General features: G+C 36.3%; 2 protein-coding genes across 3 annotated transcripts in view; one reads left to right on the forward strand and one right to left on the reverse strand.

Annotated features, from left to right (window-relative positions):
* Window positions 1–3,430: 3,430 nt before the first annotated feature.
* Window positions 3,431–23,557, reverse strand: ASL (argininosuccinate lyase). The gene is made up of 17 exons (XM_072416150.1): window positions 23,456–23,557; window positions 22,973–23,025; window positions 19,609–19,803; window positions 18,492–18,575; window positions 18,217–18,273; window positions 17,891–17,988; window positions 14,770–14,847; window positions 14,095–14,172; window positions 12,614–12,666; window positions 11,929–11,991; window positions 11,720–11,834; window positions 10,231–10,315; window positions 8,671–8,730; window positions 8,038–8,121; window positions 7,341–7,421; window positions 5,360–5,466; window positions 3,431–3,998 (listed from the first exon to the last, which is right to left on the reverse strand). The coding sequence occupies exons 2-17, from the start codon at window positions 22,982–22,984 to the stop codon at window positions 3,851–3,853; spliced, it is 1,398 nt and encodes a 465-aa protein (XP_072272251.1). The 5' UTR covers window positions 22,985–23,025; window positions 23,456–23,557; the 3' UTR covers window positions 3,431–3,850.
* Window positions 20,192–24,422, forward strand: part of CRCP (CGRP receptor component) — a 17,544-nt gene continuing 13,313 nt past the window's right edge. Inside the window, exon 1 of one of the 2 annotated variants that reach the window (XM_072416158.1) lies at window positions 20,192–20,276. In XM_072416158.1, coding sequence (XP_072272259.1) covers window positions 20,215–20,276 — 62 coding nt within the window. In that variant the 5' untranslated portion in view covers window positions 20,192–20,214. Of the gene's footprint in view, window positions 20,277–23,669; window positions 24,080–24,422 lie in introns of those variants that run through there. The other variant, XM_072416164.1, reaches the window with a different exon arrangement.

Here is a 24,422-nt window from a genome sequence, read left to right on the forward strand (position 1 = left end):
TATTTTTATGAAGACAAAATGTCCCTTCAGACCATTTCGTAGTTCTTCCCTTTTTACATTTGGCCTCTTCAATTATATGTTTCTTTATAGTTTCTCTTTCCAGAGAAACACCAAGTTTTTTAGCCATTTCTCCGTTTAGGCCTAAAAAGGTTGGCTGTGAAAAGAAGGATAGTGGTACACTATTCTTTACTACCATTTCAATAATGTGTTTTAGGAATTTTTTTGGGTATCATTGTTATGGTAACTTTGTCAGGTATAAATCTTAGTTGTGTTTGGTCTCCAGTAGATTTCTGAACATTTTTTCTCCCAGAAGTAGATGAAATATTATCATTGATATCTTTCTCATTCACAACTTCTAACACTTTAGGATAAAAACACTGCAAGTGTCTTGAAATTTGATGCTCTTGTAGGTGCATTTCTGTTAGACCCACTGAAACTGCTAATTTTTGCATCACATTTTTTCACCATCATTGTTTTTCACCATCATCTTCAAGAATACATTGGCACATGTAATGTTTCCCATCACTTGATAATGTAAAGTGCTCATAAACAGCAGACTTTATCATGTTTGTTGACAGACGTTTTGCCATTGTGAATCGGGTGCCGCTTTCATTAAAATATAAAATATGTTATACTATACTAGCATATTCTTTGATTTAAATACAAGCATACACATAGTCCTGCACTATTGCAAACATACATACATACAACACGGCACTATACACACAAATAAGCTACAGCCCTGCACTAAACTTAGACATAATTTGTCCTATACAGAAAAACATGCACAAACATATATACTATACACACAACACAGAGCCCTACATACACACTATATGCACTATACACAAACATTCATACATTCCTGCACCATACACACAAACATACACATAGCCCTGCAGTTTTATCCAGAAACATGCACACAGCCTTCCATCATAGTACACACAAGCAGCCATGCAGTTTTCAAATAAACATGGACACTTACAGTTGAATCCAAAAAGCTGTTCCTCCAAGTTCTTCTAAGCTCTTTTAGCAGACAGAGAAATTTGAGCAGACAGGGGGCCACTTAACTAATTTCCTAGTATTAGGTGATGTGCAAATTGATGTTAAAGTTCAGCCCTGGACGGGAGCATATATGGAGAGTGCAGACAGGACCCCTGAACACACATCAGGCCATAGCACTCACCTACACCTATATCATTACACTTGTTTACACTCAAATTAACTTGTTAAACACATTATATATGAAATAAAATGAAAACACTTTTTGTAATGTACATAATCCAGATTACAATAATGTGAATGTCAGGTTGTTTAATAGCTCAGCTGAACTTCACACTAGTAGAACTACAACTATGCACTTTGCTTTATTCTTACATCAGAGAAGTACTTAATTATGACTATTGTTTGTAAAATAGGACATTTGAACTTGCTGTATTTGTTTTATTATAATTTAAATTTATCAGGAGTCGGAGTCGGCACATTTTTATCGACTCCGACTCAAAATTGTCTCCGACTCCTCGACTCCGACTTAAAGAGAAACAAAACTCGTTGGTGTGTGATGAGCTTCTGTCATAATAATTATATGTGCACAGCATACTTACCGATTATGACTGCTGTGTGCACTCATTCTACATTGATGACAGGTCCAAAACCTGTCATTGCGGAGTCTTGGAAGGCACTATCTTTGCCAGAGATTTTAGAAGACTTTCTAAATTTCTGCCATTAGATGGCCACTGACTTTTTGTTTTTTGAGTTTAGGACCACTTTAATTTCTGCATAACCATTATTGATGGTAAAAAGTGAAAGTGATATGGCAAGATGTACAGTGCAAGTCTGCAGAGGAACCCTACTATGCAAAAGGTTAAATGCAGACATAATAACAGAAATATACCCAGAATACAGAACAAGAGAAGTGGTACTATTCAGTGCCCATACATACAAATACTGAGAGTTCCAACCAGGATACACAGGGAACAAGAACATAATGGGAATTACACCCAGCATACAGAACAATCTGTGCCACTGTGATACTTGAAATATCATCCAAATTACCTTACAACTACTAAAGTGCAATGATACTAGTACAGACTATAGACATCTCTGTATCAATACTTAAATCTCAGAACTTTCTACTGAAGTGAATAATCATTTTTATTTCCTGGCAATTCATTTTTACTCGTAGAATAGATTAACCTGTTTCCTCAAGGGATGTTTATACAGCTGCTTACCATTTCTCGTCTTTGGATCTCAGAGAACCTCCTCTCTTAATTGGCAGCATTTAAAAATTATATAAAGGTGCACTGTATTATTATAGGCCAGGGTGTAAAAGTAAATGAAGCCTAAATTTATATAAATAATATAATTACCTAACACAGGCTAGGCAAACTAAAAAATTAATATTGACATTTTAATATAGGAACCCCACTAACCATCCATTCCCCACTCATACTTGAATAATATGGTGTCATGGGTTTCTCTGTAGTATGCATGCTGTAAAATCACATACTGCTCTTTCTACACTTAATATTATAAAACTTTTTTTTAGCACTTTGGTTATTTATTATTTACTTTAACCAGAAGTAAATGAAAGCACATTTTCCCTTAAAGATTCAATAAGACATTCATTGAGGACATCAGAGAGGAGGTTTCTGTGAAGATAAACAACTTTTTGATAGCACAGAAAGCTAACCCTTCTGCGCCCCTGCTTAAGTGAAAAACCTCAAAAGTGAATATTTTCTATGGCATAGGTAACCTAAATTTTCTAAAATGTAAATTGTGCCTAAGCGGGACACAGACACTGAATGTGATTTACTAAAGCTTTATAATAATAATAAATAAATTATAGCAAATGTTATTTAGGAAATCCATGCCAGATTTGCGGGATCTTTTAGGTTCTCCCGTAATAGTCTATCTTCTCCAGTCTTGGAGAGCTTTTATAAATCAGACCTACTGTGTGGAATTAATTTAATATGTCTGTAATGGGGAAAATATCTACATCAGAATAATCTTGGAGAAGTAAGAACTAGGCATGCTTAACAAGCAACAAATGGTATTGTTTTCTCAGAGCATTCACCTTTCTGTTTAGTTGACATAACGTGGACATTTATTTTAGGTCACAAAGAGAAAGATCTTATGATATTCTAATTATGTTGGCATATTCTACTATTCGCTGATCCCACATTTACTCCCAGTTTAGTGTAAAGTAGTGCAGTTTTCAGTGCCCACACTTGTCTCCTCACTAAGAGTACACAGTATTTAGTACATAGCTATAAACACAAACATTGTTTGTGCCAGGTATTCATGTTTATGTTCAAACAGGAGCTGGATTGGAAATAAACAGCCAGCGGCCCCTTCTACATCTGTGGGCACTTTTAAATGATTCTGGCATTAACAAATAATTAGCAATTTGCTAAAAAAATATACAAACTATTTTTTTAATTAATATTTTATTAATTGTAGACAAATAACAGACCATCTTTGTAAATATATTGCTTGCATATATAAAATGAATACTATTTGGCATCTCTAAAATAGGTTGCTACTTTCAATTACTTTATTCCTTTTAAAGCAATAGCAATTATAAGTTGAGATGAACTCCGGGCAGATAAAAAAAAAGATTTAACTGCAGCTGAGAAAAATCAGGTCTTCTTCCCTGCTAGAATGTGTGGCAGAGCTGTGAAAATCTCAGGACTGAATGATCAAAAGTACAAATCCTCTGGCAGGTAAAACAGCTCTCATATGTATTTTAGCTTTGTATCTGTGTTTCCTGGAGTTCATCTATAAAACTGTAAAACATATTTTCATGTTTTTTAATAAATCTGTTATATGGTTCTATTATCCCAGGAGGTCACTGATCCTTGTGATTTTTCAGCCATGTTCTCAGCTGTTCCACCTGTGCTACCACACAACTCTTTGCGGTCCCCCCTGCCGCTGTGTACTGCTCCACACTGTTGGTGTAGTTCCACACCTTGGACACATCGTTGCTGAAGAGAGGACTGCAGGAATAAAATAAGCGGCAAGTCAGCTATATAGGTATTAGGTATATTTAGAATACCAAGGGGTATACCAATAAAGCAGTGAATCTGACATTTACTGAAACATTGCCTGGTGGGGAATCTTCCAGGTCCATGTGTTTCAATGGAAGTAGCTGATTCTTCACCAGTGAATGTCAAGTTAACTGCTTTAAAATTGGACCCCCAAGTGTTTATATTATATAGGCTTCACAAGTATTTTGCCAGCACATTTTCTTTGTCTATGTAATATTCCACAGCAATGCAGTCCTCAATGCAAGAAGCAGCAGATAATGATTCTTATATAAAGGACACATTTTTCAGACTGGAAAGTATTTGTATTTTTCCACTGCTGGGAGCTGTTGCAAACAGAAATCATTTCCATGTCAGATCATGTCTAAAGCCAGCAAGCGTGGAATGGTTGCAGAGAAAAACAAAATGTCTCTATCGTCCCACCAATGTGTCTAAACAAACACTGGAAAAGACTGGAGAAATATATTGTAAATTTAGCAGGTTGGTGTGGGGGAAATATAGACATTTCTTTCTGGGACATGCTCAGAATGAAGAAAAACCTGCTAAGTATAAAGGCAATTTAGATGGGTTATTACTTTTAGCACCTGTCCTTAAACCAGGACTCCAGGTGACCATGTTTAAAGCCCAACTTTGGGTCACCCATTTCCACGGGTAACATCCTGGAGGCTCAATCACATTTCCACAAACCCAGCAATGGGCGGTCCTCAGTGAGAATATTGCCCTCTACCTAAATACTCACATACACATGAGTATGTCCTCAATCCTCTGGGAAAAAGGATGTTAGGTATTATTCATCCCAGAAGATGGAAGACATTTGTGGTAAAAAGAATGAACCCAAGAATGTTAAGAAAAAAGTCAAATATAAAAAAAAATTAATACAACACATCCAGATTAAATACAAATACATTAATGCTTAGTACTGCACATATTTTATATCTCTATCACAGTTAGAAGCAGAAAGATAATTTCTGGGAATTCACCATAGTTTGGCTCTAAATTGTTTAGGATACTATCCAGTGAGCACTGAAATGACTATAGTGTATTTTTTTACTTAAGTGTTAAATATACTGTATTGTACAAACATGATTGCCATAATTTTATCATACAGTTGCTTTATTTTTAGAAAATTTATGACCTGGGATATTAGGTAATTATTCAGGTCCATAGTGGAAAAATGAAAAGCAAACATTTTAAAAGACCCTGCTAGACAAAGTTATCTGACTTTTCTGACTTGGCCTGTATCCCAGTGGTGACCGTTGGTATTATGTTTTGTATTATTATATTATATTTTCACTCCAAATCATATAACACACCTGATACTCTTCAAATCCTCCAAGGAAAGTTTATTAAGAGCGATTCCTTTAGTTTCTGCTAGCTGAACCGCTTTACCAGAGGCTCCATGTGCTTGTCTGAAGGGCATCTGTTGTCACAATACAAGCAAATGTCAGATAGATACAATATAAAAAAACAAAGAACACAGTTTCCTAAATATATGAATTAGGTATTCAAAGCTTTGTAAAGAAATTGTCAGTTGTGAGGGACTACCACATTTTCCCCAAGAAACAGTAGTTTTTACACCAAAGCTCCTGGTGCAGCCTTAGGTGCTGTTACCTTAGGCACTCAACAAGGCAAGTGCAAATGGTTATGGTTTGATAAAAGAGACACTGTGACATTTCCCTTGCTAAAGCAAGTGGAATTTAAAGAAGGTGACCTTTTAGGTGACACTCTCACCGTGCCCATTTTTTAAGACTTAAGTTGTTATATTGATAACAATTAGTTACACTTTTTAAACCTTTAGTTTAGGGTGAGGTAAGTGTTAGTTTCAGATAAAAAAAAAAAAGCTGGAAAAGCCTTTTAAATGTTCAGTGTGGTCATGTTACATAGTGTGGTAAAGATCCTGCAGTGATTTATTTTCCATATTGGTATTGCTCTCTGGATCCCAATTGTTGTGGATGCGCTTCACTGGCCTCCAGGATGACTAGAGTAATAGCTCCAAAACCCAGGGTGAGGTAGGAAATCGTTCCGGAAGGCATTTTGATAGAACTTGGACCCAGCCACATGATCTCTTAAGAAACACTGATTTCCTAGGGTTCCTACTCCTGCTATGTTCTGTGATTTTTACTCTGTGTCACTGTAGGCTGTATATAAGGTCAGTGTTTAGAAGCCAGAAGCGTTGAAGATTGTGCCAGAGTCATAGGAAATGGGAGCATAATGGGGCAGCAAACTGTGCTATCAGTGGCTGCTTCCTGGGGTTAGCACAATAATAAGTTTCCCACTTAAAGAGAAGCTGGAATTTTGCTTTATATATTGAAGCCAAATGCCAGTCAACTCTTCCTGTTGCTCTGACCCTCCGTCCCCAGAAGAGAAAGAGAAGGGAAATCTACACAAAGAAATCTAAACACACAGTACCACAAATCAAACAGAGGAAACCCTTCTCACTCTGTTGAAAAAAAAATATGACCATACAGATGTCAAAATGATTTGATTGAGAAGCAAGGTGAATATGTTTGGCTAGTGGACTGCAGTGGGTAGGAGGAATGGATTGGACAATTGTACAGTGCATGTTTTTTTTTTTTATTGGGATCTAAACAAAAAACAATAAAAAAGCGATGTTCATTTGTTAAACTGTGTTAAAAACAGCTGAAGAAAAAGAGAACCACCAGCAATGCAATTTAATTACAATACAATGCAAATTCTTGCAAGGCAATTCAGAATACTACCTTCACTACTAAGCTCCCTCTCTTTTTAATGTGTCTCTGTGGCTCACATATGATTCCCGCTTTGTTATATACTAGGGGTGGTAAACTCAAATACACAGTGGGCCAAAATTAAAAACTTAGACAAAGTTGCGGGCCAAACTTGAAACTAAAATAGCACCGCTACTACACCTCCCTGCGTCAAGAAAACAGTCCAATGCAGGGCTTAATGTTATGAGTGGCTGGAACTCCCTCTTCACTGAAATAGCACGGCTACTACGATTCCCTGCGCCTATAAAACAGTGCAATGTGGGGCCACATATAGGCTAGGGAGGCCGGGAATAGTAGTAGCAGCGCTATTTCAATGCAGCAGCGGGCCAGCTGCAATTTATATTTAGGATTCCTTTGGGGGCCAAAAAAAAAAAAGACATTGCAGGCCAGACACCCCTGTTATATACTGTATAGTATTCAGTCCATACTAAAACAGTGATCAGTCCATGATTACATCATGTAAGGCACTTTATACAGACCAGTCCTGTCTTGCTAAGAGCTTCTTAATTTTTCGCTATGGTTGCAAATAACAACTGGCATTGCTTACCCCTTTCCTGACCAGATAATAAGCAATGTCTGTTGCCAGCATATCCGGGCTCAGTGCTTTCTCCATAGCTTCCTTGTTTATCTAGAACATAAAATGAAAAATTAGACCACAGTATATATATTACAAAAATTAAAGGTAATTAACTAAGTAAAGGAAAACCAAGAGAGTTTACCCCTGGCATAACATCTAACAATTGACTTCCTTAATTTGTTTGATCACATTTTCTTCTGATTAGTGAGTTGCAAGTCTGGGCCTACTCAAATCGTGAACTTGCCAAGCTAGTACCTAGCCTTGACCAAGCCCATCTGCAAAATGACGCAACTCATTAGGCTCTATTTATAAAACAGGAAACCTGACTTTCCCTCAGACATTTCCCTGGTGAGAATCAGTTACTGCCATTGAAACACATTGAACTGGAAGATTCCCACAATGGAGGGAATCTCCAATTCTCTGTTTTTAAAACAGAGCTCCTTTACTTCTTGCTACACAAGTTCCAACCTACTCGCTTCTAAGCACGTTGTATACAATAAACTATCCTCATTTTTATGTTTTTACCAAATATTTTAATAAAAATCAAAATATATTCATCATCATCATCATCATCATCAACAAGTTCACTTCTGTTTCAATGCACTGCTAATGTGACATGGTCTCCGAGCCTGTAACAATGTAAATAAATAGCAAAGAAATATTTTACCTGCAATGTGGAGATCACACCAGAGGCCACTTGAAGCACAGCACACACTGTATCATAAACATCAAACATGGCCTCCTTATCTTCCTACAGGAAAATCAAGAAACAATTATTAGATTTCTGAAGAAACTGCAGCAATTATTTTTAAATATATTTACATACAATAGATAAGTAAAAAGTTGACCTCCTAATGACTAGCATTTCACCTGCTGTAAGCTCTTCTGTGTCCCTATAGACTTGAAATGAACTAAAGCCCCACAACACAGGCCTTTAGTATCCTAGTTTTTGGTACAAGATGCAAAAATACTAAGAGGGCATTATACAAGCAAATCAGTACACAAATGCAAATTAGTCTGCCTTGTTATTTCAGGTGTGATAATTGCACCCCTGAAAACCCCTTAGAGTACAGGTGTTGGATACAAAAGTAAGCAGTAAGACTAATAAATTGAAAATGGCTTTGACAGTGCAGAATACTCTAAAATCCAGACCTAGTATGTTGTAAGTAAGTATGCATAGCAGAAGTCACATACATTCCTGTCAGTCCCTGACCCTGCTAGAATGCAGCCTTGCTTAACTTTACAAAGTGGTGCACACAGATTAACCAATAAACAGACTAACTAGGTAGGTAACTCTTACCTGGAGGTCTTTATTGTACGTGCTAGGAAGGCCTTTTAGTGTCATAAGGAAGCCACTGCACTGCAAAATATTTCAAGGAAAATATATTTTATTGCTTTGAAAATACAAATTTAGCGTAAAACAAAGAGAATTGTAATTTTTACAATCTTGACCTAATAAAATATTTGTAACATATTGTGTATTTAATATATGGGAAATTGAAAAAGTATAAAGAACAAATAATGATAACGATAAAGGACTAAAGACGTGTGCATATTGAACCACTGTATGTCATTTAACACTTAATGAGAATCATTCCAGCCATTAAAAAAAGATCATTTCTGATTTATCCTCACACGTTTTAATGCATTAGTACTAAATACTAATTTATGTTAATAATAGGAGTGTTAAAACTTTAGAGCTTTTTAAGCAGAAGAACTTGCACTTATTAATTTCCTTGACGATAAAGCGCAGCATGCTTTGCCCATGCAGAAATATACTAGTTCTGCATAGTTATGAATAGGACATGCTCTCCTCTATCAATTTACAATGAGAGAGAACAATCCACACAAATGCATTACCTGTTATAATTATCGGGTAAGAATGTTTAGGTGTATGAAATTGCCTAGCTGATGTTGCAACTAAAGGCAGCAGTGGAAAAGGCAAGTTTTAACAAAACAAGAACAAGCCTGGAATAGTATGAGTTTACCAGATTTTACTATTGAATTGGGTAAAAATTTAGCACTTATGCCATAAAGGCAAAGCCAAAGTGCTACCATGGTAGAAATACAAATAAATCCCAAATAGATACCAAACACTAATAAAAAGTTCATTTTTTTGGATTCATGTTAACTGCAATGTCATGTGTTAGTACTAGAATAAAGGCACATTGCCACAGTTTTTTTTATCATCTCAGAAATGATTAGAACACCCATTTTTTTTGTTCTCAATTTGTCATTTTTAAAGCTGGAGCAGGTCCTCATTATAGATTGTTAGATAAATCGAATGGATTGCATGTACTGCATGGGTAAACATAAAGAAAATATTACACCCCAAGTAATTTGTTAGCGATGTGAGATGGGGTGTAAAATAGGCAGAAGTCAGAGAGTTGTGAATCCAAGGGCTACTACACAGGGTCCCTAAGAATTGAGGAACTTTGAGGGGATGCCCAGTATAGCATTTACAAACTCTCGGATTGCAGTAGATTTTCAGATAAGGGAGGGTGGCATAGAAAGCATGGGAATGCAGCTAACAATAGGTCACTTAACTATGCAGGCTGGTAAATGTCCACAACAATGTAGGAAGAGGTGCATGCCTCTGGGGAATGCAGCATACTGCCTTTGTATACAGGTGGTCAGTACAAAAACTAAACATTTTTAATGCTTTTGATTATAAGCTCTTCTGGGCAGTGTCCTCTCCTCCTCCTGTGTCACTGTATGTATCTGTCTGTCATTTTCAACCCCTATTTAATGTACAGCGCTGAGTAATATGTTGGCACTATATAAATCCTGTTAAATAATAAATACTAAAAACACTGCTCTACAAAGACTTCACGTAAATATTTTGTAATACTTAACATACTCGACCAAAGACACGTCCAGCTTTGCTGCGGATAAGTTCCAAGCTGTCAGGGTTCTTCTTCTGAGGCATCAAACTGCTTCCAGTACTATGGAGAAAAAGATAAGTCCTCAGTGTACTATAACATTTCTTTATGGGACTGCATTGTCCCATTTTGTCAGATGTATTGCAGTACTGCTTTACTAATCGGAAATGTTTGATTTTATGGTGAATCTTCCTAATGGGGACAGAGACAGCATTATGAACCTGAATGCTTTTTACCTTGCCCTACTCTATTTAAGGCTACGTACTTTGTTACAGAGCACCCAAAAGTGTCCTTACCCACTCTACTGCCAAGTGCAGTTGTCTGATGCCACGACATGCAGGGAAGTATCCTTGTTGCAGTACAACTGCAATAGTAGTCAAGAAACTTTCTCAGTCCCTTAGTCCTAGCTCTGACTGGATGCCCTGCGACTCAGGGGGCTCCTATTAGTAAACTTGTGCTGTTTATAGCTAGAGATGGTCTTGACTTTTACTATTTAAGTTTATTTATAATGCAGCTGTCATCAGCTTCCAACAAGATGAAACCCGTGCCTAGAGCCTATCCCTATTTTGTTACTTCTTCTTTCATATACCTACACTTCTTTCCTTATGTGATGGCTCACTAATTTATATTTAATCTTATAGTATTTAGTAATTCATTTGTTGATGCACATTCTTGTTTAGGGCCAGTGATCCAATAAGTAATGTAGAAACAGTAAGGATTAGGACTGTAGCTTTTACTTACAGTTAGCTCCTACTCTAGCTCTTTTTTAACATCTTTTCTAAATGACACTGGGTTTCAGTTCACAAAAATTAGCTTAGGTTATTAACCAAGGTTAATTCTGACTAATAATAGTTGTAAGGTTCAGATAGATAATAAAGTAAAATACCAAAATATTATTTGGTATATAGAAAACATGGTTTAAAAACCTGTTAGTCTGGTGGTTATAGCCAAAAAAGACCATGCAACTACTATGTGGTTAAAGGCGCCAAGGGCAAGCTGTCTGTAATTGTATTGTATGTAGTCTGGTATTGTTTTATCCAGGTAATAATATCAGGGGGCACATACATTTGTGTGTAAATAGGTTTAGGAATAGTTTGCATCGGAAAAGCATAAATCGTTTTCTGTATCTTAATAGCATTGGTATCACACAGTTACAATTCTGCTCATACTTCTTAGTTACAACTCATGATGTGCAGATCACCACTAAAGGAAGCATTTTGATATCTGTAAATGAAATACTATAATAAAATAATAAATATAATAAATATATATATATATAAAAATATAATAAAAGCAAAGATGTATACAAATGAGAAAGTCACAGCACAAATTGCTTCAGGGTAAATATCATACTAAAAATTAAAATTGGCCACTACTTGAAAATCCAATGGTGCAATCTTGTTCAACTATAAAATGAAAACTTCAATTATATGAGTACTGCCAAGTTTTATTTAACTGAGAACTTACCTGTAGGAGTCTGACAAAGTAACAAAGCTGAATTCTTTGGTGCTGTAGATAATGAGATCCTCGGACATCTTAGAAAGATGTGTCATGCAAAGAGAAGCCCAGAACAAAAACTCAGCTGAAACAAAGCGTTAAATAAATGTTACATTAAATTATTAAGATAATATTATTACAAAGGATGTTGATTTTTAGAGGAACACACAAATATTTACCTATAAAGTCCCGTTCACTGGTTGCATCCATGCTATTTAGACTGACAGAGTCAAACTTTAGTTCTGTTGGGAAATAATAGATAATAAATACCACATATAACATGATATGATATGATAAAGGTGCAACATACACGTTAAAGTAAATCATAGCAACCAATAGGAGGGTTTACCACTCAAAAGTGCAAAACAATGGTTAACATTGGACTGAATTATTTCATTCTTAACTCTTCTTATGCCAGGCACTTGGTGGTGGCAGCATTGCCACATGTTTTTTGGATGCTACATGCAGTGTCCGGGAGTGGTTTGCTGCCCATGCCACCTGCAAAGATTTGGACTGCATACAAACACTTAAAAAGCAGTTTCAATTAACACAAAGTGAAAAAAAGAACCACTCTTCTGGGCTTTTGCCTTTTCAGCAGTGACGGTGTGTTGTAGCTCCCGGGTGCCTAAGCTATGGCAGTAGGTGCCTGGATGGAGTAAATGCTGCAGTTTTTAACCACAAGTCTAAACATGCCCTTATCAATTATATGAGGTTTTAAAACATACTGGCATATCCATTTGGGTCTGTTACATTTTTTTAGGCAGCACTATACACATTTTATTTACTTCAGGTGTTTTGGTAATTTTTTTGTATAACAGCAGTTACATGCAGCAGATAGGTAAATTGTAATTTTTACACATATACCTTTGCGCAGAAGTTCCCTGTCTACTCCTAAAGGATTTCCAGCTATGGCACCACTAGAACATAAAATGTAAATATATAAATAGGATAGTAGGAATTACATAACAATAAAATTAGAATCAATAACATTACTTTCTACCTTGCGCAATAATACAGAGAAGATTTACAAGATTTACATTTATGTGTTATTAAATTGCATTTTAATTGTTTCCTGTACTAAAACCCATACAATAAATGATCAACATAAATAGTCACATGCATTTATTGCCACTTCAGGTAAAACTGACTTTTACTTTTAACCCCTGGCAAACTGCTAAATACATATATTGGAGCAGATTTACTTGTCAGAAGTACCAACATCTCTATTTGTTGGAGTATATCCTTCATTAGTGTCGCAGAAAGTCTTTTATGATGTATTTTATATACATTTCTATACATTTTGAACCTTTACCTGCTGACACTTTAAAAACCTTTATCGTTCATTAGCTCATCCAGTCTGCTACAAGTGATCAGGCAGCTCTTCTGCCACAGGAGCTACTAGAAAAGACTGCAACTTCACATGAGCTTGATTTACTGGGACAAAGGAGAACTTCAAATAAGTTTAAGTGGGTACTTAAAGGACTTGCATAAACTCACAGTAATAAATAGTATGACTATTTTTCCTTCCTTCAGAAAATGACGCTGTGACTCATTGCTTCATTTGAAGTTCTCCTTTATAAGGAGATTTATCTTTTAAACTGGTATTTGTTTTCAAACAACGTATTGGTAGGAAATGATAAATTATAAAATAACATGAAAGCCTTCTTTCTTTTTTTTTACTAATAATATGTCTTTTATATCAGCCTGCTTATATTTGGAGTTCAGCTTTAAAGAAAACCTGTAACAACAGGCACCACATACTATCTTTGTCTCGCCTCTCTAATGTACCTTGCAGCTTCCTTAAATAACATATGCAAATACGGAGTTTCCCAAAGATTAGTATGTGCATAGGGCTTTTTCCCCTCTCTTCCATAAGTTATAGTGCATTGACCAAAAAAAGATACCATTGTGGGATGTTGAAGAATGACTTAGTCAGCTGCAGTGAGAACCACATATAAGATTGTTTTCTGATCTAGCATTTACAGTTTATGTCATCTCATAACAAGTAGTGGTTGTACTAAAGTGAAAAATGATTAACTATGCAGAAAACCTGTCTGCTGTTCTGAAGCAAGCATTGAGCCATTATTAATAAGCTGAGTTGAGGAGATGCAGAATGATTTAGCAGAAGCACTTTTCTTGACTTATAGCCTAGATTTGTGTCACTTCAAATCAAATGCTGGGTGATTAAGCAACAAGTACTCTTTTTCGTAGAGTAGTGCATAGCAGAAGAAGTATTGTTTTTTTATAGCTGGTTTCATTTTCCACTAAATGTGATTTTTCTCTCCAACAGAAACTAAAGGTGACTGAACAAATAGTTTAGTATTGCTTTTATAAAGAAACCTTACCTGCCAAGTGGTAAAACATTTATCCTCTTTCTTAATTCTCCCAGTCTTTCCGCATCCCTACACAATGCAACTGCATGGCTGTGACATGAAAACACAAAGTGATTATTAATACCCAAAACATGTATAAGCATTCAAATAAACACATAATGTACATATCTAATTACATAGTTTATAAACCAATAATAATTGAAACAGGACACAGACATAAATGTCTATTACTAATCTGCCTTTCCTGCCCTAAAGTATTTATTTAGTATCTTGGGACTACAAGTGGTTGGTTAAGAAGTGTAGCAAAATACAATGGCTGATATCACTCAGAAGACACTTTCTAGGAGATCAATGGGTATTTTTGCACTTACATTGTCTTTAAAGTAAAAAACATTTCAAAGTTCCAAGCTTGGTTCACTGCAGCCCCCAAGCACTATTCACACTTTTACACTACGCTGGGTGGTTTCATAAGAAAGTATAACAAAAGTGCAAATATCTGGTCTATGGAGGTTAGATAGTTCTATTTTACCCTTATATAGTCTATAAAGCCTTCATGTGCATTACAGTATATTTCATCTTTAAAGAATAAAAATGTGTGTAAAGGAATGTGTGCATCTTCAATTAGTAACATAAAGGGTTACTGAACCTACATAAGAATGTTTTTATAAAGCTGGGGGGTTATTTTACCTTAGAATCCAGTGACTCCAACGTATAGGCTGGGCTCTCTGCATGTGGGTATATCCCGGAAAAAGTATATCAACTTCTCTGAAATAAAACAATATGATGTTTAGTGTTTTGAGGAAAAGAGAAAACAGATGGACTGAAGCCACAAGGTTACTTAAAACAGTCAGCCAAATCATTACAAGGCTTAGGCAGATCAGGGGAGCTTGGATGTGGGCTGTTCTCAATTTTGTTCTACTGCCATACTTTTAAATGCGGTTTTAATCTCTGCATTTGCATGAGGCAGATACAATATTTGTAGGGTTGGTGTATAAATTCTGGGATTGATTTTATCTGCTATATTTTCTCTTTTTGTTAGTTGGTTAGAACCACTGGCAGGATTTTATAGCTTTCCTAGTGTAGGGGGGAGGTAAACACAGTGGGTCTGATTTATTAAGTTCTGGTGAAGATAGACTATCATGGGAGAACCTGGGTGATCCAGCAAACCTGGAATAGATCTCGTACAGGATTGAAAACATTTGTCAACTAATAGCAAACGATTCTAAGAAAGTCTCAGAGAGCTTTAATAAATCAGGCCTATAGATGTGTAGTCAAGATTAAAGCACCAAAAGTAGAATTAAGTAGGAGAAAAAAATGCTTGTTTTTGTTACAGGCTGGTAACACTTTTTGGGGGTTATGAAATCACCTTTTCTCAGGACTACAGTGTAAACAAGGTGTAATGTGATCAAAAGAATATCATTCCTGACATTAAATCAAGAAAATGATATATCTCTATTCTTGTAAAGCAGCACCTGTTTACTCTGAAGCAGGGGGGTTTGAAAACCCTTTGGTTACTAACCTCTAATAAAAATAAAATAGGCATGTCCTAAATGATCATCCTGACGATTTATTCTTTGCTACTCCACTGACATTTACTTTTTAGGATTTGTTTTTGCTGCCTGTAGCACAGCTATGTAGATATCCCTTGACTCTTGGTCTCCTGCCTTGGTAACCACCTTAATGGTTTATGGAAAGGAGCGCTGATTTCTGCTCCTATAACCCTGATAACTGTCCTGCTGACCATACATATATGAGGATGTAGATGCAACATCTAACTATCTCTAAGGATCGCTGTAACTGTCTCTGTAACATAAAAAAGTTGGAAGGAGATAATTAATACTCAGATACTGTCAGCACCAATAAAATCAAGCCAAGCAACAGTTACTGGGTCAGGTTTTTGTAGTGTATCCAATTGATTATTCCCTCAGACTTTAGACACCAACAGACATAAGGTTTTTGCCTGGTTTGGCTACGTTTAAAAAAGTGTAGTAAATTTGATCATGATTTAAATGGCTTCCATTCATAAATATGCAAATACAGAGAATATACCATCAAAGACAACTGCACATATATGGTTGTGTTAAAACTTATTGTGGAGAAGGGGCATGGTCAGCTCTCCCTTCAGCGATGTACAGGGAAATGAATCTTAGAATTTACCATGGGGTGTATATCTCCCCACATGGGAGCATATCTTTTCAGGAGAAATTAGAATATGTTTTCTGAATGGCCTGGATTGAAGAAATTAAGGTTGCAAAATGTTTTGAAACATGGGAATCAGAAAGAGTCTCCCTCAGTCTCCCTCAATAAAGCATCAGATCATAAATACTTTTGAACATACATCTTAGTATACTGTGAGAATGTTAGATAATGATCCTCCTATGGTTATGGATGATATTTGAGTTGGAAACTGCTGACATTGTTAACAAGATTGTGTAGCTACTTCTCTTTCTTCCATATTTCATGTGTGTATTCGCAAGCCTGTTTTCTTTTTTTTTAGTTTTTTTTTATAAATGTTTCTTTGAATATTTGTATATTCTGTGTTAACTTATTTGCTGTAACCTTGATTACTATATTTATTGAAACAACCTTTAATAAAAAAATATTATAAAAAAGTATGATCTATATGATCTATGTTTTCTGTGCACATACAATAAAGTCAATGTTAAAAAGTTTTATCTTTAAAAGACAACCTGGAAGTAACCAGGCAGCTCGTGATGCCCAACTACAAAAGTGACAATGTGAGGACATTGGTCTGTAAGAGTTCAAGGTTACATTTCTTACAAAAATAGAGTGGACTATGAGCGAGCATACAGCATGCAGTATGTTGTAAGCTGCAGGTCAAAATCCTCATGTTTGTAGGCAGTGGTCCTGCATTTCCCAATCACAGTAATGTCAGACACTGGAAGCTATTTCTCTTTTGCAAACGGAATGATGTGTCAACTTTATTTTTTTATTTTTGCAGTAAACATATACTATTTGCTTTGTTCACTGATGGTGCCAAAAAATATGCTTTATACACTGTTTTAAACACACAGCTTTTGGTTGGTTTGAAATTGTTACCATAAATATTAAGTGGAAACCCCTGCTTGCAAACTTTTGACTGAGCTTCCCTTGTCCTTCATCTCATATACAATGCCTACTTAAGCTATCTACCTTATTTTATTGTCATGATCCGCTGAATTACAGTGGATTCATTTTTTTCCAGACTGATCAACTGTAAAAATAGATCTCTGTTAAGTGACTTTAGTTAAATTTTAACAGCACAAAATAGCTGACTATATAAGTATACACCACATTAATAGACACTCCTAAATCACCACTTTGCCAATTACTTTCAAAATGTGCATTACAATGAGGCGATGAGAGTGAGAAAGAGATGTGAAGAAGAAAAGAAAAGAGGAATATCACAGCACAGGATTGAGTGGTCCTGTAAAGGAATCTATTCTACTAATGATTCTTTGCCATCTCTCACTGAAAGCTCTCTCTTGCCTTCTAGTATGACATTATTTATCTTCATGTGAAGGAGAATGTGGAGATTTGCTCCATAAATTCTAAACTTGTACAGGATTTGCTCCATAATCTACTGTGATTACACTACATTTACAAACTATGGGCCACTGGGAGGTCTGAACACTGTGGTGATGGAAAGGCACTGGAAAGATAGGGAACACTAAGGGTAGACATTAGGAAGTTGAAAGCTGAGACAAAAATTGGGGTTACTGAATAGAAGAGGCACAGACAACTGGAGGCACATGTGACCCCGCCATACACGTTTAACTTTAGAAAATACTACACACACTCCACTTACATTGCTGCTCTGTCTACCATCGTCCTGATAAGGCGAGTCAAATGCAAGTAAAGAGCAGAACAGGAATCTCGCAACCACAACCTCATGTCTGTTACAACCTGTGAGCACAAAAACACCAAGAAGAAATGTCTACACAATGTACTCTTCTTAAATGGTTCATTAATAGCACTAGCATGTGTATCTGTTTGTCTCACAGATGGGGAAAATACATTTCAAGCTCCAGGAGGACAGGATCTGATGTGATTTCTGTAAATTGATAATAGGCTCTTAAACAACCCAATCTTATTATATTAAAGTATAATATATTATTATAAAATAGTATATACCTGATCATTTCGGCTGCGTCCAGTATGAAGCTTTCCTGCAGGTTCTCCTATTAATTCCTAGACAAGAGTAAGACAGAAGTGTTTATCACAGGTATATATATTACAAACCTGATTACTAAAATCTTTCCAGGTAATGCTGTGGAGTTGTCTGAAATCACTGACTGTTGGGTCCCTGTCCATGTTTCAGGAGAGTTCACAGTGGCTTGCCTCATATATAAATGAAGCCTGTGAGCAGATAAACATGTAAAAAAAATATCAAATAAATGAATGCCTACCTTGAGGCGTCGTTCATTGGCAGTGTGTATATCCTCATCCGCTTTTGTCAACACAAATGTGCCCGTAGACCATTCTTCATGGATCTGTAAGAATTGGAAACAAAAATAGTTTTGAACAATGTATTTCATAAATGCAGATGCAGTAGTATAGCCCCATACTGAAATAAATTGGAAGTCAATAGTATGTACAGTAGCTAAATCTATAGTCAAGCTCATATCATTTGGAAAGGAACCTATCACACCTCTATTTCCCAAATCATGTAGTTTAAGGAGACCAGACTATGCCGTCATTATTGTGTAGAAATGTTGCTTAGTAAAAAGTCATCAGCCAAGCCTTCATCTCTCTTTGAGGTGGTTAGGGCAGTGGATTTATGTGTGCTGCATCACCTAATGTTCACAGAAATACTAAATTACTGTAATAACTGCACTTATTCTATTATATAAATGATAGATAGATAGATAGATAGATAGATAGAGGGTGGAAATAGTTTTGGTGCTGCATTGACTACTGTGAGTCACATATGCAGAATGTCGCTGAGGTCTCTGCATAGACCTTTACAGTATGAATGATATGACACTAAAAGCGCAGAACTGCACCAGTAGTCCCCCTTTCTTCTGGATATAACTGAAGCTGAACTGGCTGAAGCAACATTTATATATTATTATTATAATAATATATTTTATTAAATTATATTATATGGGGCACTCATTAGGGCCTGATGATTGGCTGCTGCAGTGTGGGAAAACAGTTTCCAAATGCTTGCATGCATCATAAATAAAACACACATCTTATATACTGGCCTGTTCCATTGCAAATGCTTAACACTGACTTAATCATGAATTATCTTTAATACTTTACTACTTTACTACTGGATAAAGTGCTCATTAGCCACACTATATATGCAAAGAAAAAATCACCATGGTGCCTGCTATAGATAAAATATTGCACGCAATTGAATATGTAATATATATTTTGTTATATGGAACATCTGAAATTGTGGAATTATTGATCTGTCTAGCTAGGCAATTCTAAACAGTGGCAATGAGTTTCTCGTAGTACAGGACACTTTTAGTTGTATCTTACAGTAAGAAATAAAAGAACCTACATAATACATACCTGATCCAAGCCTGTAACAATTTGTTCCATTTCAGAGGCGCTTACAAGGCCTGCTTTTTCTAAGGCTTTTACGTAAGCTTGACTGCCCCTGATGTCAGCAGACCACATCCTCTGGTCATATGCCACTGAAGAGTTGAACATTTCCATGATGGGGTCTATGCTGCCAACAAATCTTCCACCCCATAGTTTATCTCCCTGAAAGAAAATGTGATAAGAAATACATTTTTAAATATACAACTTCTAGAAAAACAATATAATTTGGTATTAATATAAAACTCATGCTTTATTGCAAGAGTCAAGTAGGAGCAGAAGTTAAGATAGTTGTATAAATACTTTTAGGTGTATCTATTGGAGATTTTCTCTCATTTCCTACTACTGTAACAATATTGTCATTGTTATTGTTCAAAACATCCAAGTCTTTTCCAAATAAAAATGTTAAATTTAGAACAGTTTATTGCACTGTTACTGATTTTATGTTTGACATTAAATGCACCATTCTATGTTAGGAGATAAGTGGTCTGGAACATTGACAGAACATCATGTGCTCTTGCAAAATTCTACTGATCACACTCTCATTACGTTTAATAGAAAAACAGCCTTCATTGAATGACGCCACTGAAGGACAACAAAGACATCAGAGATCAAGTGACCGGTACCTATTGCACAAGGTTAGTCACAGGTCATACTGGATACTGGCACAAGCACAATGTGAACACAAAGCAGCATAGGGTGGCCAAATTCAGCATGGTATTGCCCCAATTCAAAAAGGTAAAACCTTTAGACTTGTTATAGCACAAATTCTCCAACTTTAATACAGGGTAAACTTTATGCACTTGATTTATTAAAGCTCTCAAAGACTGGATAAAAAACACTTTCCTGTGTGAACCTGGGTTATCCAGCAAACTTGGAATGGACTTCTTAAAATCATTTGCTATTTGTTGGCAAACGTTTTCAATATTAAATCCCATGAAATATGAATATGAATCCCATGAAAGTCCATCTTCTCTAATTTTGAAGAACTTTAATAAATAGGGCCCCATAACTTTAACACATTGAAAGCAATTCAAATAAGTAGGTAATTATGATAAACTGCAACAAACTACATACATATAAAAACCTGTACAAATTGAAGGAGATTCTGCCGTACACGTCAGATTTTTGCACAAGATTCATGACAATCATCTGATGTGTGTACAGGATTAGATTTGGATATAAAAAAATCATGTAAAAACCTAGCGTACAGTTACCCTGAAATTTAAGGAATGTCTACTGTTTTCAGCTTGACTGGGTGATGATCCACTGTCCATGAGACACCAAAAGACAGCAGGCCTAGGGCTTCTTGGCTAAGCTATTTGACACATTAGAAAAACTTTCCTGACCACTACTGGATTTAAAAGCAATGTTAGGTGTCTGCAATGCACAACTTCCCCTATCCTTGTTCCACAGACCCAAATACCAACAGTTACCCAGTGCAGAAGTCTGTGCTTAGTCATGTGCAGAATATACCTGCATCTCCAGGCTCATTCTACAGTATAAGGAAGGCCAGGTATCAGAACAAACATACATTTGGGGAAAAGAATTTACATGGTTGCTTGAACATCACCTGAAATGTTCTTCTGCTCCTGACACTTTTTAGGACTCAACCAACGACAGTGCTTCTGTAAAGCATTCAAGTGGTGTCCTTAACTTACAGCTAAAGCACAGTGAAGTGGTTAAAAGAAATATATAAAATCTTCCAAGCAGAAAGTGTTCACAGTTTAATCCTGGTCACAAGGCAGAATTCACAGCATGGTTACCTGTTTTTACAAAAGCTGCAGAGACAAATGTATTGTATTTCCTAATTCCCAACTAATAGGTACATTCATCTAAAACAGTCTCCTTTTTCATAGATGCCAACCACCTTGGTACAATAACTGAATTTTTATACTTCTTTTAGGGTTCTATGTTGGTGAGACCCCTTTATATGAGAATGAGACTCTATAGTGATGGTTGGGAAGAGCAGTAAAGACTAATGGAAAAGATTTCCCCACTGGAGTTTCTAAAATAAAGATTTCAGAAACTTTGAGACCTTTTTTTTAAAAATATTACTGTATAAATTAAATTATATTAATTATATTAATTATAAAACTCAATTAAATTACCTTTACTGCCCCTAGTGCATCTTTCCAGGGTTGTCCAACCAGTAACACTCCTTTTCATATATGATGGGCTTGTCCTGAATCCATAGGTTGTAGCCTGCAGTGTAACAATGGGAATATGCTGTCCTAGGCACATCTATCTCTAGGAACCCTGGGGAGCCCTCTGCTTGTACCAATAATCAATTCAGGTTAATTGGCTTCATTTTTAAGGTGACTAAGCGGGTCCTAGCTAAATCTTGGTGGTCTGCTGTGCTAATGGTCACACAAGTAATGTCATGGTATCTTTTGAATTGTCTACAATTCTTTCTGATTCTGATGATGTTGCATGAGATGTGGGAAACCTGGATCCATCATTACTTGCCTGCAGACTTGGAATATTCTCCCCATTAAATGAGTGGTTTATGGGTATTGCCAATGGCACCTACCTTTCCTTTGTACATTGTAATGGTTTAACTCCCCTGTAATTCTGTGCTAGATCTCCCTATTATTTTTCTCCTGTCTGTTCCCTCTACCTTTACCCTCTCTTTTCATTTCATTCCAGGCTTCATGTTCTAGATGCTCTACATTGCCTTAAACACAACATTCAGGTCTTTGTGTGTCCCCCACCCAATTATTTTTTGTTACAGTTTTGCTTTATGCGCACTAGATTTTTTTTTTATTAATTTATGAAAATGGAAATTTTCATGAATAGTTTTTGCCTGATGTATATTCTCAGTTCTTGCACTATTGTTGCCTCAATCCAATTGCATGTTAAAACCAAATGTTTGATACATTTTTTTTTGCTATTTTAATAAAAATGATTGGAACATAAATAATTAACACCTATGTTCTAAATGGGTGACCTGAGTATTTGACATTCTTGGAAGTGATGTAAAAATTAGAGTTGGAAGAGAAGGAGGGTAGGTGTCATGGGCTGCTGGAAAGATGAGTTAGTATATTAGTTCCTCTAATGAGCCTGATTTATTAAAGCTCTCCAAGGCTAGAGAGGATACACTTTCATATGTGAAACTGGGAAATCCAGCAAATCTGGAATGGATCTAGTCCAGGATTAAAAACAAATGCTAACAAATAGCAAATGACTTTTAAGAAATCCATTCCAGGTTTGCTGGATCATCCAGGTTCACTGATGAAAGTGTATTCTCTCCAGCCTTGGAGTCGTTTTCATGTTCCTAACAAAGATAAATCTAAAATGTAGTAAAGATAGAAGCCAAAAAATAAAATCTTACCTCAGATGCCATAGCTTCAGTTTGAAGATATCTTTATTTGTGCAGGAGCGGATCTAAATAAATATAAATAAATATGAGGTCTTCTGTATGGACATCAGTATGTATTATATATACATGTATATCCACATACTGCAAAATAAAAACTCAGCATATGTAGATAGAATTGACAACAAACCCTGGTGCTGCAAACCACAGTGCCCGCCACCCACACATGTAACCTTAAAAATGAGGAAGCTGCTTAGATATAAATGTCTTGAACCTTACAGAACAATTTGACTATAATGTGCCTAATACTAGCTATCGCTGTTACATATCCTGCCACCTATATTGAGATCTGACCCTAAAGTCTTTCTTATTGCTAAAATATATGAACCACAATAGTTCCATATGCAATCTGTAATACAGAAAACATAGTAAAATAATGACCTGGCTGCCTATTGGCTGCCCTATAGAACCTATATACCAGGACAGACCTGTACTTACCTTCCCAGCTGATGTGTGCTGTCCTCCACTCACACAGCACAGATAACCTGCCTGTACACACCTCTACACTGTGATGTCGTAATAACCCCGCCCCTTCAACTGCCACCACCAATCCTAGAAGAGCTGGAATGCATGGTAACTGTATGGCACTATTCCGGGTATAATTACATCCATTGTAACCAATGCGCACAGCCAGAGCATGAAGAAGACTCTGTGACGTCACATTGAATGCTGCCTATAATAGAAGTGTATGATGAGCGGGCTGTAGTCAATGGCTCGGTGGCTCTTCAGGGGAATTCCAGGCTGTACTGATTGTACACTCGGATTCAAAGCCAATAAATAGTGTGTGCGGTACAATGATATCGGTGTGTGCGTGTTGTATGACAATTGGTTACACTTGTTGCAAATGATACAACGTGATAATGAATGAAGTACAACAGGGAAACCTGAAAACATCTCCTGATTGTCAGCCCCAGTTATAATAAATGTCAGCATTGTGCAAGGTCTGGGGACAACAATATTCACAGAGGACAGAAATACCTCGGAACCTAAACATAGGTCGAAGTTCCGGGGGAAGGGGAAAGCTGTAGGACTTCGTACAGGCAAACAGAAAAGCATGGAAGTGTAAGATGATTTCCTTCATATCCAATCATTTTATGTGTGCAGAGTGATTGTGTTATATATTACTGTACAGGGGTTGTGTTTTACATTACTATACAGGGGCTGTGTTATACATTACTACACAGGGGTTGTGTTATATATTACTATACAGGGTTTGTGTTATATATTACTGTACAGGGGCTGTGTTATACATTACTGTACAGGGGTTGTGTTATATATTACTATACAGGGTTTGTGTTTTACATTACTACACAGGGTTTGTGTTATATATTACTATACAGGGGCTGTGTTATACATTACTGTACAGGGGTTGTGTTATATATTACTGTACAGGGGTTGTGTTATA

This window comes from Pyxicephalus adspersus, chromosome 1 (assembly GCF_032062135.1).
Source record: "Pyxicephalus adspersus chromosome 1, UCB_Pads_2.0, whole genome shotgun sequence".
Taxonomy (NCBI): Eukaryota; Metazoa; Chordata; class Amphibia; order Anura; family Pyxicephalidae; genus Pyxicephalus; species Pyxicephalus adspersus.